Genomic DNA, 12,831 nt, shown 5'->3' with positions numbered 1-12,831 from the left:
GAAATTAATAAATGACTTAGTTCTTTTACGAGTACAATCCTCAGCGTGTATGGAGCTACCCCTGAGCCCTATGTGCACCAGGCCCTTCCTGGTCCTGACTCTGGGTCCATATGACACTTTCCCAGGCTGCTCCTTCAAATCAAGAAATATGACCCGGGGAACACATGAGACTTTGAGTTCAAATCCTGGCTCTACCATCCGCCTGTATGACCTTGAGCCAGTGTTGTAGCCTCTCAGAGTCTTGTTTCCTCTTTTGTAAAATGGGGATAATCACACATCTGTGCTGCCTTGTGGTGAAGATCAAATTAGACGATGCATGCGAAATACCCAGCATTAGTCAATTAGGTGTCCTCCTCCCCCACCATGAACTTGGAAATAAAATTGCCCTCTGAGTCTTAAACCAGTAAAATCCACGCATCACGGAGGAGAAGAGCCAGGTGGGGGAGTGAATGAGGCGAGAGATGGTTTTGTAAACGACTGAAGAGTTTTGTGAACGGTGCAAACCGCAATCAAGGTGACCCGCCTGTAATCTCAGGGAGGCAGGGCGAGGATGTGATTGAAATTGAGAAAGCAGAAGCCTAATCAATTGCATTGTGCTCTATCTGAAGGGAACAGAAGGCAGCACAGAAAATGGGGTGCAAGGGAGAATTCATCTAGCTGTGTCAGAGGGAGAGACAAGGAAAGCACCAGTAGACACAGGGATTCCAGGCTCAGGAGGCCCTGGTCTCTACTGAGGACCAGTGAGGGGCCTGGTGAACTCCGGGTGGTTCACTGCCCTGCTGGGCTTTCGTTGAAACCAAACAGGCATCCGGGTACCAGACAGAGCCCTGTAGGGCGGACAAGAATATTCTGGTCCCTGAAAAAGGCTATGGAGACTGAGAGCACTGATTGTGGAGTCAAAAGACTTGGTGTAAGCCCCTGCTCTGCCACTTCTGTCCTGCTGATTCACTTCACTATGCCTCAGTTTCCTCATTAGCAACATGAAGATACAACAAACTCCTCCTCATAGGGATCTGCGAGGATAAAATGGCAGCATGCATGCACTTAGCAGGATGCCTGGCACAGAGTCAACAATTTGCAAATGGTAGTGACAAAGAGAACTAACATGTATTGATCATTTGATTACTATTTCAGAGATGAGGAAATCGAGGCTTGGAGAAGTGAAAAATTTACACTAAATCACACAGCTAGTGAGTGGTGGAGGCAGGATTCACACCAGGCACTACAGCTCCAGAGCCATGCTCTTCTCTGCTTATTTCATGGCAGGTAGAATCACTGACCTCTGGCTTATACATCAGGCTCTTGTGAGTTTGGTCAACCAGAAACTGTAGCCCTTGGGAAGCCTTGGCCCCTGAGACTTTTTCTGTAGAGCTAAGGCTCCCACCCCTATGACAACCCCTCTGAGCAGCCATTTGGCTTCTCTCCATCTTATTGCTCTCATTCAGCAATCCCCAGCACAGGGCAGGACACAGAGAATTCTCAATCTGCATTGATCGCCTTATCTTTCTTTCCTTTAGGTCACCCAGCATAGGAGGATTTCCAGGGAATCTTTCCACCAATAACTAGAGGAGGAAGGATCATACACACACACACATACAACACACCCCACAGATGCTCTCTTCCCAAAGCCTAGAGGCAATGAAGTCTAGTGAAAAGACTATGAGCTTTGGTGTAAGATCTAGGTTCAAATCCTAGCTCTGTCACATACAGCTGCATGCCCTTGGTACATCATGTAACCCCTGAGCCTCAGTTTTTTCACCTACAAATGGGACTAGTCACAGAACCAGGCTCAGGACTGGATTAAAATGAAAAGATGGCTGTAAATACATCTGACATTCAGAGGACACTTAATAAATGAGTTATTATTATTACAATTTTCCTCCTCTGCTTGACTATGAACTCCTCCTCCAGTGCAGGGACAGGTCTTATTCATGTTTGTGTTCCCAGGGTCCTCCTTAGCAAAGAGTCAATGCTTTGCAGAGTCAATGCTGGGTAGTGATTTGCCAATTGCAGCAGTGATTCCCAGCTTCCAGACTCCTTCCCTGTCCTTTCCCTTAGTAAGTCAGATGGTCAACAAAAATTTACTGACGGGAGAGGTGGGAATCTTTATTCCCCGCTCCTCTTGTTTCCACACGGAGGCATGTCAGCTTCCAGAGTTTCTCCAAGGGGAATGAGGGAGTGTGAAGATTCATCGTGGCACAGGTGCACTGCAGGTTGTTCAGCATCCCTGATCCCTACCTGTAGGAGCCAAACAAACCAAACTGCCTCCAAACCTCTCCAAAAGCTCCCTTGGGGGCAAAACTCCCCTAGTGAGATACAGTGAGTTAGACTAACCCTCAGGCCTCTCCTCTCTCCTCCCCTCTTCTCTCCTCTTTTGGAGAATCTGACAGCTCCAGAGGTTCCACTGTGGTCTTCCTCCTTGCCGTGGCAAAGGAGGCCTAAGGTTGTCCCACTGCGCCTGTGATGAATGGCAAATCCGACGAACTCAGATAAAGAATTAGCAAACCTATTGTACACAGATTGAAGGCCACATCAGTAACGAAGGGGACATTTTAATTTTAATGTATCTTCAGTTGCTTGTCTTTTTTTTTTTTTTTTTTTTGAGACAGAGCCTTGCTCTGTCACCCAGGCTGGAGTGCAGTGGCGCAGTCTCAGCTCACTGCAAGCTCTACCTCCCAGGTTCATGCCATTCTCCTACCTCAGTCTCCCAAGCAGCTGGGACTACAGGCGCCCGCCACCACGCCTGGCTATTTTTTTTTTTTTGTATTTTTAGTAGAGACGGGGTTTCACTGTGTTAGCCAGGATGGTCTCGATCTCTTGACCTCGTGATCTGCCTGCCTCGGCCTCCCAAAGTGCTGGGATTACAGGCTTGAGCCACTGCGCCTGGCCAGTTGCTTGTCTTCTAAAATCACAAGCAGATGAGCAGTGGGACTCTGGGTGTTCTAAAACTCCACACCTTGGATGCCCCGTGCTTCGTAGGCATTAAGGCCCTCTCTCAGCTTCCCCTGCTTCTGCCTGTGGCCAAATCTGTCCGTTCACCTCCCATTGACCACCCTCCCTCCCAAAGGAAAGTTCAAGAGTATTTCATGGCTTGAGGATTCATATTGTCATTTTACTTATTTACAGAATCAATAAACCAATGCATACACACTATTCAGAGAGGTGGGAAGCACTCCACAACCTTCTCCCTCAAACCTGGGCCCAGACCCTAGTCCTGGAGCACTGCATCCACCCAGTAGAAAAGGGGTCCAACCAAGACTTTTCCTGACTTTGTAACTTACAGACACAAGAGAATTGAGGGTAGAAGGGAAATTCTTGGCACCTGGACTGGAGTGGGATAAAAGGAGAGTAGGAAAGCAGTGATAGGAGAGAAGTGAGGAAGGTACATACAGTTTTATAAATAACTAGACAAGGTCTGAGCACTTTGGGTGCGGATGGAGTGAGAAAGGCTAGAGGCATGTAGGGGCCTAAGTGGGAAAGGAAGCAATAGTGCTTGGGGCCAGAGCGGATGAGGGATCAGCTCTGGGCCTCCTTTTGCCCCATCTGTAAAGTGAGTGAGTTGCCCTAGGTGGTGTCAGAGCAGGCCGCCTCCTGGGAGATGCTAGGACTCTATGGGCTTCTAAGCCAGCCTAGGAACTTTGGAAAAAGAGCTCTGGGGATTGGCAAGGACTGGTGATCACCGCCAGAGAGGTGGTTGATGCCCGGACAGGCTATGTCTGATCCCCGGGCTGGTACTGTGGTTCGGTGGAGGTGAAGTAGTCCTCCAGGAAGGACTGCAGGTACTCGAAGGTGGGCCTCTCCTCCGGGTCCAGACGCCAGGTCTGTTCCATGGCCTCATACAGGGACGCTGGGCAGCCTGGAGGGCATGGCATGTGGTAGCCCTGCTCCACCTGTTCCAACACTTCCCGTTTACTCATGCCTGAAGGATGGGGCTCTGTCAGTCAAAGGGACAGCCAGGAGGAAGCCCTTCCCTGTGACCATCCCCTACCCCAGCCCTACCCCTGGCGAGGCAAACCTGGGTAGGGGATTCGGCCCTTGGTGATGAGTTCAGTGAGCAGGATCCCGAAGGACCACACATCTGACTTGATGGTGAATCTGCCAAAGAGGACAGCTTCTGGGGCTGTCCACCTGATGGGGAACTTGGACCCTGGAGAGGATGGGGGAGCAGGGAAAGTTAGTGAGGGGGTCCCTGGAAACAGCTGGATTAAGAGAATGGGGTCTGGGCGCAGTGGCTCACATCTGTAATCCCAGCACTTTGGGAGGCCAAGGCATGCGGATCACTTGAGGTCAGGAGTTTGAGACCAGCCTGGCCAATATGGCGAAACCCCGTCTCTACTAAAAATACAAAAATTAGCCGGGCGTGGTGGCAGGTGCCTGTAATCCCAGCTACTAGGGAGGCTGCAGCAGGAGAACCGCCTAAACCCAGGAGGTGGAGGTTGCAATAACCTGAGATCGCACTGCTGCACTTCAGCCTGGCTGACAGTGAGACTCCGTCTCAAAAAAAAAAAAAAAAGAGAGAGAGAGAGGAGAGAATGGGGACTTTAGGGATGAGGATCTTGGGGGTCCTGAGCATAAGGGTCTCTGGGCATGGTAGAAAGGACATGGTATCTAGTCAACACCTACTATGTGTCTAGTATAGTGATGGGCACGTTCCAAACATTGCAATAATTCTCATCCTAATAACAGCCAATATTTGGCTAGCCTTTCCTGTGTGCCAGACACTGTTTTAAGTGATAGTGTGCCAGACACTGTTTTAAGTGATATGCATGCATTAACTCATTTAACCCTCACAAAACCTCCATGAGATAGAGACTCATTTTACAGATGAGGGAAAGGAAGCACTGATTAGTTAGGTAACTTGCCCAGATCACAGAGTTAATACCTGGCTAGGATCCATACTCAGGCATTCTGGCTAGAGAAGTCCCACTGTTGCACGTCATTGTCTTTCATTTAAGAATTATAGCTGTGCCTGTCACATAGCAGGTGTCTGGTAAACATCTGCTGATTTGCTGTTATCTGAATATTTTCACGTTACAGAAGAGAAAAGGCAGCTTCCAGAGATCAGGTGACTTGCCCAAGGCCACATGGCTGGTAAGTGGCCGACCTGGGATTTGAGCCCAGAATTGCCTCTCATACTACATCAGGATGGGGGTGACTCGGGTGACCTGGGGTGAAGAAGGGTTCCTGAGTGTGTGGGGCCCCATGGAAGTCCCTTGTTGCATGGGGAGCTCTTGGAAGGTGGGGGGAGGCAGGGCACCTTGGCAGGGGTTGTACTCATCGTCCTTGATGAGACGGGCCAAGCCGAAGTCTGCGATCTTGCACACCAGCCGCTCCCCGACCAGGATGTTGGCTGCCCTCAGGTCGCGGTGAATGTAGTTCATGCGTTCCATGTAGGCCATGCCCTCAGCTACCTGGGGGGCCAAAGTGTGGAGAGATGGGAGCTCATGTGGACTCACAGCACCGTGGCCTGTGTGAGGGGTGAGGGACCATTTGAAAAACCCACTTTCCAGAGGGGGAGACTGAGGCCCAGAAAGAGAGGCAGTACCTCTCAGGTACAGCTGGAGGCACAGCTGATGCAGTGGGCGGGGCCGCCCTCCCAGGCGTTTGAAGGGACAGAGAATTTGTGAACAGTTAATAGGTAGGAGGTCCGGGAGGTAAAGGCTGCTGGCCCAGTTACCTGGGCTGCCATGTCCACCAAGTGGGGCAGCCTCAAATCCTGGCCCTCCGGGTTCTTGAGGAAATCCAGCAAGCTGCCTGGGAAGAGGAAGCCAGAACGTCAGCGGCAAACCCCTAGCCCGGGCCCCAGCCCCTCCCCCTGTCGCTTGGCCCCGCCCCTCCATCCCCGCCCACCTGGACCCGCCCCTCACTTAGGACCCCGCGGGTACCTCAACCCCTCACTTGTCTCGCCCTGGCCCTGCTGCCAGACACGGACTCTGCCCACATCTCGTTTCTTCTGTTCCTTGGTGCCCCGGACACGACCCACTCAGACTCCAACCCAGACCCTCCCTCATTCCCGATTCTGCCTTCGTTAGCCCAAGCCCCACACCCCCAACACCAGAGGCGCCGCCCCCAGCCCCAGATCCGTAGTGGTCTCACTCGGCCCGGCTCCCACCCCAGCGCTCCAGTCGTTTTACACACCTGGTCCCTTAGTGGGACTCTACCCATTGTCCCTCGTCCCTCACAGATCGCGTCCCAGGTCCCACGCCTGAAAACTCCCCTCTTAACTTCACCCCGAATCCCGCCCGACCAGGCTCCGCCTCCTGACCGTGACACATGAACTCGGTCACGATGTAGATGGGCTCCTCCGACACGACGGCGTACAGCTGCACCAGCTTGTCGTGCCGCAGCAGCTTCATGACCTGCGCCTCCTCCAGGAAGGCCTTCGGGGACATGGTGCCTGGCTTCAGCGTCTTCACCGCCACCTTAGTGCTGCCGTTCCACGTGCCTGCTCGGAGGCTGTCTTGTCAGGACCCTCTCCCCCGATCCCAGGCCCTCGCCCCAGCCCCCGGGATCTCCGTACCCAGCCACACATCCCCAAAGCAGCCGGTGCCCAGCCGGCGCTCCAGCGTGATGGAGCTGCGGCTGATCTCCCAGGCGTCCTTAGCCAGGCCCAGCGTCTGCGGCTTCATGATGGTGCAGGGCGCCGTGAGCAGGTTGCACAGCCCGTCATTCACCTCTAGGGGAGGGGTCATGGGGTAGTCACAGGAGGGCCAGGACACCCCTTTCCACTCCTTATCCTATTCCAGCCTGGTGCCACACCCTAAGATCAGTTAGAAGGAACTATGCCCCAAATGAGGTCACAGGCCAGGAAGAAAGGCAACTCGACCCACTGAATAGGGGAACATGTTGGTGCCCAAGGAAGGGAGTGGCACCCAGAGGGAGAGATGATCCCTGTAAGCCTTTAGTAAGGCCTGGGGGCCTTCCCATAGGAGGTAGCCTCCAGCTGGGCCTTGAAGGATAAGGTGGGATTCTCACAGGTGGAAATGGGGTTGGGGATTCCAGGCAAAGGTGTGGACATGAGGCCCATGGTCTTCCATGGACCTCATCCTTGGCATAACCAATCAAGGCAGAAACGTGGGCATTGACTCCTGCCTTGCCTTCATCCCCACAGCCAGTTCTCCACCAAGTCAGGCCTATTCTGCCTCCTACCCAGCTTCAGAATCATCTGCTTCGTCTTTACTCCACTGCCACCAATTTAGTCTCCACCACCTCTCACCTGGACAACGGTCCCTGCCTTCTGATGGACCCCTCATTCTGCCTTGTCCCCTGGCATCCAAGCTCCACCAGCAGCCAGAGTTTCTCACAAAAGTGAGACTAGCCTCTGTCACCCCCTGCTCAGGGCCCTGTGATGATGGCTCCCTGTCTGCCCACAGGGCAGTCCTGGTGCCTTGGTGGGGCATTCAGGTGGCACAAACACTCCATCAAGTTTCCACAAATTGAGGCCTTGAGGCAAGAAACTGACCAATGCCTTGCTCAGTTATTAGGAGGTGCTGCTCGGTGATGGACTGCTTTCCTCCAGAAGCTCACAAAAGCTCCTGGCCTAGGAGACCACTCCTTGGGTTCTGGTTTTGGTCTGGCCAATACTGCTTGGTAGACCCTTCCCTTCTCTGGGCCTCAGTCTCCCCATCTGGACAATGCTTCAGTGGGTTGGTTCAGGGATCTGAGGCCCCTGCCCTCACCCATGTAGTGCTGCACCAGCTCCTGCACCGAGTTGAACTGAACCCGCGTGGTGATGTAGTAGCCACCCGTATCCAGCTTGCGAATCTTGTAATGCTTCACATGATCGCCTCTGGTCTGATCCCAGTCCCGGATGGACAGGGAGTAGGCACCTGTGGAGAAGGATCACTTCGGATCTGCTGTTCTCCTCTCCCCTACTCTGGGAGCTGGGAGAGGCCCGACAGCAGCATCCCTAGGACCTGGTCCCAGTCTTGGCCTTGACCCAAGCACCCTACCACTCCTAGCCCTACCCCAATGGTTGGGACTCCCAGTCACCTTGGCGCATGGCACCACCCCTACCTTTGGTGGTCTCGCTTTCCCGAATGAGAAAGGCCCCCTGGGGGTTGCCTGGCGAGAGCAGCTGCCTCTCTGCATCCTTTCTCCCAATCTTTCCAAAGTACCACCTGTTGGGAAAGGCAGGCAAGAGTCAGGTGTGCTCTGCTCAAACCTCACCTCAGCCTCCTGCGCAGTCACTTCACAAGTCAAGACTCCATTTTCCCCATGCGTACAATGGGGCTGGTACACCTGCTTCACAGCCTGGCTGGGAGGATCACAGAGAAGGGGAGTGTAAAATGCCTGACACACAGTAGGTGCCCCACAAAGGTTAGCATCTCTTCTCGTTAGGTTTCTCTTGAATTAAAATTGCTTCAATCCCAGTCATCAGGGTGCCACGGACCCTCAGTTCATCTCACTCTAGCCCCTCTGTGCACTCATTTTACAGATGAGGAAGTTGAGGCTCAGAGAGGGAAAGTGACCTGTCCACAGGCTGGCTAATGAGATCTACCTAAAATCCTCTGCCGCTCACCCTAGTTCTTTTTCCACCACTCCAGTAATCAGATCACTCAGATCCTTCCCCCACCCCCACCTCCAAATCCTTTCCTCCTTTGGCCTCCAGAGCAACATGGTCTCCTGCTTCTCTTCTCTCTGGCTGCTCCCGCCCCAGCTCCTGCTCTTCTTGCACTCTCTTAGACTTGGATGTTGTCCTAAGTCTAAATTTCAACCTCAGGCCTCAATCACTCCTCTCCCTTGGGGATTCTCTCCGGGACTGAACTTTAGCCCTAAACCAACTGTGCAGGTACAATGGGGGAGCTGACATGACCACAGGTGCCATAGAAGACTCAGATGATCATGAAACTGGCCTGTGGCCATCTTGAATTAAAGGAGCCTCCTGTTTTCAAACCAAGGGTGGTGGAAGTCTTAGTGGACCCTGGGAAAGTCAGTCCGCCCCTGGGTACTAGGCACAGTTCAGGAAACAGGAGAAGGCACTGGCAAGTGGTGTGTCCAAGAGGGCAGGTGGGAGGGGGACGGAGGAAGTGTTGAAGGACTGTATAGACAGGACACGTTGTCAAGTTTTTTCAAACCCCTCCCCCCCCCACACGCATGACATTAGCTACTTCCTTAATAATCAGTATAATAATAACAGCACGTATTTCGTGCTAGGGTCTGCCTTAATACATGTATGTATTTACTTAATTCTCCTAACAACGTTGTGAGATAGCTACCATTGTTAACCCCCATTAGACAGTGAGGGCTGCAGTTGCTAGAACAGGAACCCAGGCTGTCTGCTTTAGGGCCTGTGCTCCTAACCACACTACCCGTAACCACAGCACTGCACTGAGCACCTCTCAGCGCTTGGTGACACTGGCTCCAAGATGTGGACACAAGCATGACGCTCCCCACAAACCTCCTGTCCTCTGCATCTTATGCCTCCTACCACCTCCCCAGACTTGGGCCTCACTGCACTTGACCTCTGAACCTCGCCCACCCACTCCTGCTCAGCGATGCCCACCCACTCCTGCTCAGTCATACCCACTTCCTGCCAGCAGCCTCCACCTGCATGCAGCCTCTCCATTCCAACAACCTCCAAACATGCCCACATTTCTCCCTTCCCCAAAGGAAACTATTCTAAGTTCCATCTTGCCATCAACATTCTGCTGTATCTTCTCGCCTTCCCTTCACTTGAAAAAGTGCTTCACACTTGGGTCTCCACTTCCTCACCTCCCACTGCCTCCCAGGTTCTGCTGTCTGGCCTCCGCCTCCCACCCTCGCACAGAGAAATCTCTCACCAAGGTCACCCCCACTGCCACCCCCAATCCAGTGGCAGCCTCTGACACGCCCTCTCTAGTTTCCTGAAGCTTCTGTGCTCTCTTGGTTGTTCTGACTTGGGCTGGTCTAGATTTCCTCACTTCTCCAATGGCTCCTTCTCCTTCGAGGGCAGCTTTCCCCAAAGTGGGGTCCTAGGGCCAATCTTTTTCACTCTCTGCTCTCTTCCTTAACCCTCTATATAGCTTTAAAAAATTTTTTTAATTAATTAATTTTTTTTGAGACTGAGTCTCGCTGTGTTACCCAGGATGGAGTGCAGTGGCTCCATCTCGGCTCACTGCAACCTCCACCTCCCAGGTTCAAGTGATTCTCTTGCCTCAGCCTTCTGAGTAGCTGGGACTACAGGTGCCTGCCACTACACCCAGCTAATTTTTGTATTTTTAGTAGAAATAAGGTTTCACCACGTTGGCCAGGCTGGTCTTGAACTCCTAACGTCAGGTGATCCACCCACCTCAGCCTCCCAAAGTGATGGGATTGCATGCATGCGTCACTGCCCCCAGCCCCCTCCTATATAGCTTTAATGATCATCTTTACTCTCATGGGTTCCACATTTCTGCCCTAGCCCACTGTGCCCTCTGCAAGGATCATAGCAAACAAACTGAGGAGTCTTAGTGCCAATTAGGAAAAGGTGCCCCTTCCTCTGGGCTGATTCAGGGGCATGGATTAGCATGGGCTGGTTGCCTGCCATACAAAGCACAACCTAATCGAATTGCTGGCAGCCTCCTCCACCTGGATGTTCCTCTCCACAAACCACAATCCAACAAGTACCCCCTAGAACTCATGAACCTATACCTGCTCCTGTGTTCCCTGCCTTAGCAAATGGTGCCATCATCCACCCGGCTCCTTAAGGAGATTTTGAGTCACCCTTGATTCCTCCCACTCCCCATAACCCAAATCAGTCACAGAGTCCTGGATTCTCACTTTGCAGTCTCATCAATCCCTTCTTTTCTCATATATGTATGACATTTGTGAGGATAGCTTTTTAAAAGCTTTATGAGCCTCAGTTTCCTCATCTGTAAAATGGGGACAATAATAATATCAAGGGGCTGGACATGGTGGCTCACACCTGTAATCGCAGCACTTCGGGAGTCTGAGGCAGGAAGATCACTTGAGGTCAGGAGTTTGAGACCAGCCTGGCCAACATGGTGAAACCCTGTCTCTACTAAAATTACAAAAATCAGCCAGGTGTGGTGGCATGCACCTGTAGTCCCAGGTACTTGGAAGGCTGAGGCAGGAGAATTGCTTGAACTCAGGAGGTGGAAGTTGCAGTGAGCCAAGATTGTGCCACTGCCCTCCAGCCTGGGCAACAGAGCAAGACTCTGTCTAAAATAATAATATCAAGGCCAGGCATGGTGACTCATGCTTGAAATCCCAGCACTTTGGGAGGCCAAGGTGAGAGAACTGCTTGAGCTCAGAAGTTTGAGATCAGCCTGAGCAACATAGCAACATAGCGAGTTTGAGATCAGCCTGAGCAACATAAAAAAATATATATAAAAATTAGCCAGGCATGGTGGCACACACCAGTAGTATCAGCTACTCAAGAGGCTGAGGTGGGAGGATCATTTGAGCTCAGGAGTTTGAGGCTGAAGTGAGCTAAAATCATGTCACTGTACCCCAGCCTGGGCAACAGAGCACGCCCTTGTCTCTTAAAAAACTAATAATATCAACAGTGTTATTGTGAGAGTTAAATGAACCAAGGTGGTAAAAACTTGCTGTAATATACTTGCTCAAGTATATAAAGGCATTCAATGAATGATAAATTTCTGCCTCTTGGGCCAGGCCTCGGTGGCTCATGCCTGTAATCCCTGAACTTTGGGAGGCCAAGATGGGCGGATCACTTGAGCTCAGGAGTTCAAGACCAGCCTGGGCAATATTGTGAAACACTATCTCTACTAAAAATACAAAAATTAGCTGGGCATGGTGAAAGAATCATCTGAGCCAGGGAGGTCAAAGCTGCAGTGAGCTGTGATTGTGTCACTACACTATACTCTAGCCTGGGCGACAGAGTAAGACCCTGTCTTCAAAAAAAAGAAAAGAAAAATTCTTGCCTCCTTAATAGAATTAATTCCTAGTAATGCTCCCTTGCACTTGTTCAGCACTTTACAATTTTTTAAAGCTCATACACTGTTGTTTTGACTGGGAGGCAATATGTATAATGCTGAGCAAATGCAGCCCGACTATCTGGGTTCATACATCAGCTCCACCACTCGCTAGCCATGTGAACTCGCACAGGATATTTACTTTCTCTGTGCCTCAGCTTCCTCATTTGTAAAATAGGGTAATAGTAGTTTCTAACCCTATTAATACACAGACAGTACTTTCAATAGTGCCCCGAACATAGTACATGCTCTGTAAGTATTATCTACTATTATTATTATCAGTACAATCTTCTTTTATTCTGACAATGACCTTACAAAATTATTAGATAAGGAGACAGGCTCAGACTGGAGCAATGACTTGTCCAAGAGGTGGCCTTGGAGTCTGGACTCCAGGGTCCTGTCCATAGGGCTGGCCTTGCCGCAATCCTCACTTACTCTTCAGCCTGGATGGAGTCAACAGGGGCCACATAGTTGCTGGGAATGTAGCCAGTTTGTCCGGAGCTGAGAGACCGAGCCTCCCACCAGTCACCTTCACTGTAGGCACAGAACAGGGCATGGTCAGCAGCACCCCCAGCCCCCAAGGCACCCTGGGGCCAGGCGGAGCCACACAGGTCTGCAGAGATGAATCCTGCCAACCCCTCATCTTGGACACCCCCCACCACCAGCGCTTTTGTCTGCTCTGCCCCAGCCTCCTCAGCTGAGCTGGGCTGGGCTGGGGATTGGGAATACAGTGGACAGCTGACTAGGTCACTTCCCCACAGAAAATGGCTACAGATTTCCTTCTGGATAAAATCTAGACTTCTCAATGTGGCTTAAAAAGCCTGGCAGAGACCAGGTGTGGTGGCTCATGCCTGTAATTCCAGCACTTTGGGAGGCCAAGGCAGGCGGATCTCCTGAGGTCAGGAGTTCGAGA

General features: G+C 51.7%; 1 protein-coding gene across 4 annotated transcripts in view; it reads right to left on the bottom strand.

Moving 5' to 3' along the window:
- Positions 1-3,082: 3,082 nt before the first annotated feature.
- Positions 3,083-12,831, bottom strand: part of FGR (FGR proto-oncogene, Src family tyrosine kinase) — a 24,246-nt gene continuing 14,497 nt past the window's right edge. For all 4 annotated transcript variants that reach the window (XM_011955554.1, XM_011955557.1, XM_011955555.1 and 1 more), the window contains 9 exons: positions 12,354-12,452; positions 8,017-8,120; positions 7,680-7,829; positions 6,521-6,676; positions 6,266-6,445; positions 5,678-5,754; positions 5,258-5,411; positions 4,016-4,147; positions 3,083-3,919 (listed from right to left, as the gene is read on the bottom strand). In XM_011955554.1, the coding sequence (XP_011810944.1) occupies positions 3,711-3,919; positions 4,016-4,147; positions 5,258-5,411; positions 5,678-5,754; positions 6,266-6,445; positions 6,521-6,676; positions 7,680-7,829; positions 8,017-8,120; positions 12,354-12,452 (1,261 nt within the window). In that variant the 3' untranslated portion in view covers positions 3,083-3,710. The remainder of the gene's footprint in view (positions 3,920-4,015; positions 4,148-5,257; positions 5,412-5,677; positions 5,755-6,265; positions 6,446-6,520; positions 6,677-7,679; positions 7,830-8,016; positions 8,121-12,353; positions 12,453-12,831) is intronic.

Source organism: Colobus angolensis, unplaced genomic scaffold (genome assembly GCF_000951035.1).
Source record: "Colobus angolensis palliatus isolate OR3802 unplaced genomic scaffold, Cang.pa_1.0 Scaffold4, whole genome shotgun sequence".
Lineage (NCBI taxonomy): Eukaryota > Metazoa > Chordata > Mammalia > Primates > Cercopithecidae > Colobus > Colobus angolensis.
This window is presented reverse-complemented; position numbering and strand designations above follow the sequence as displayed.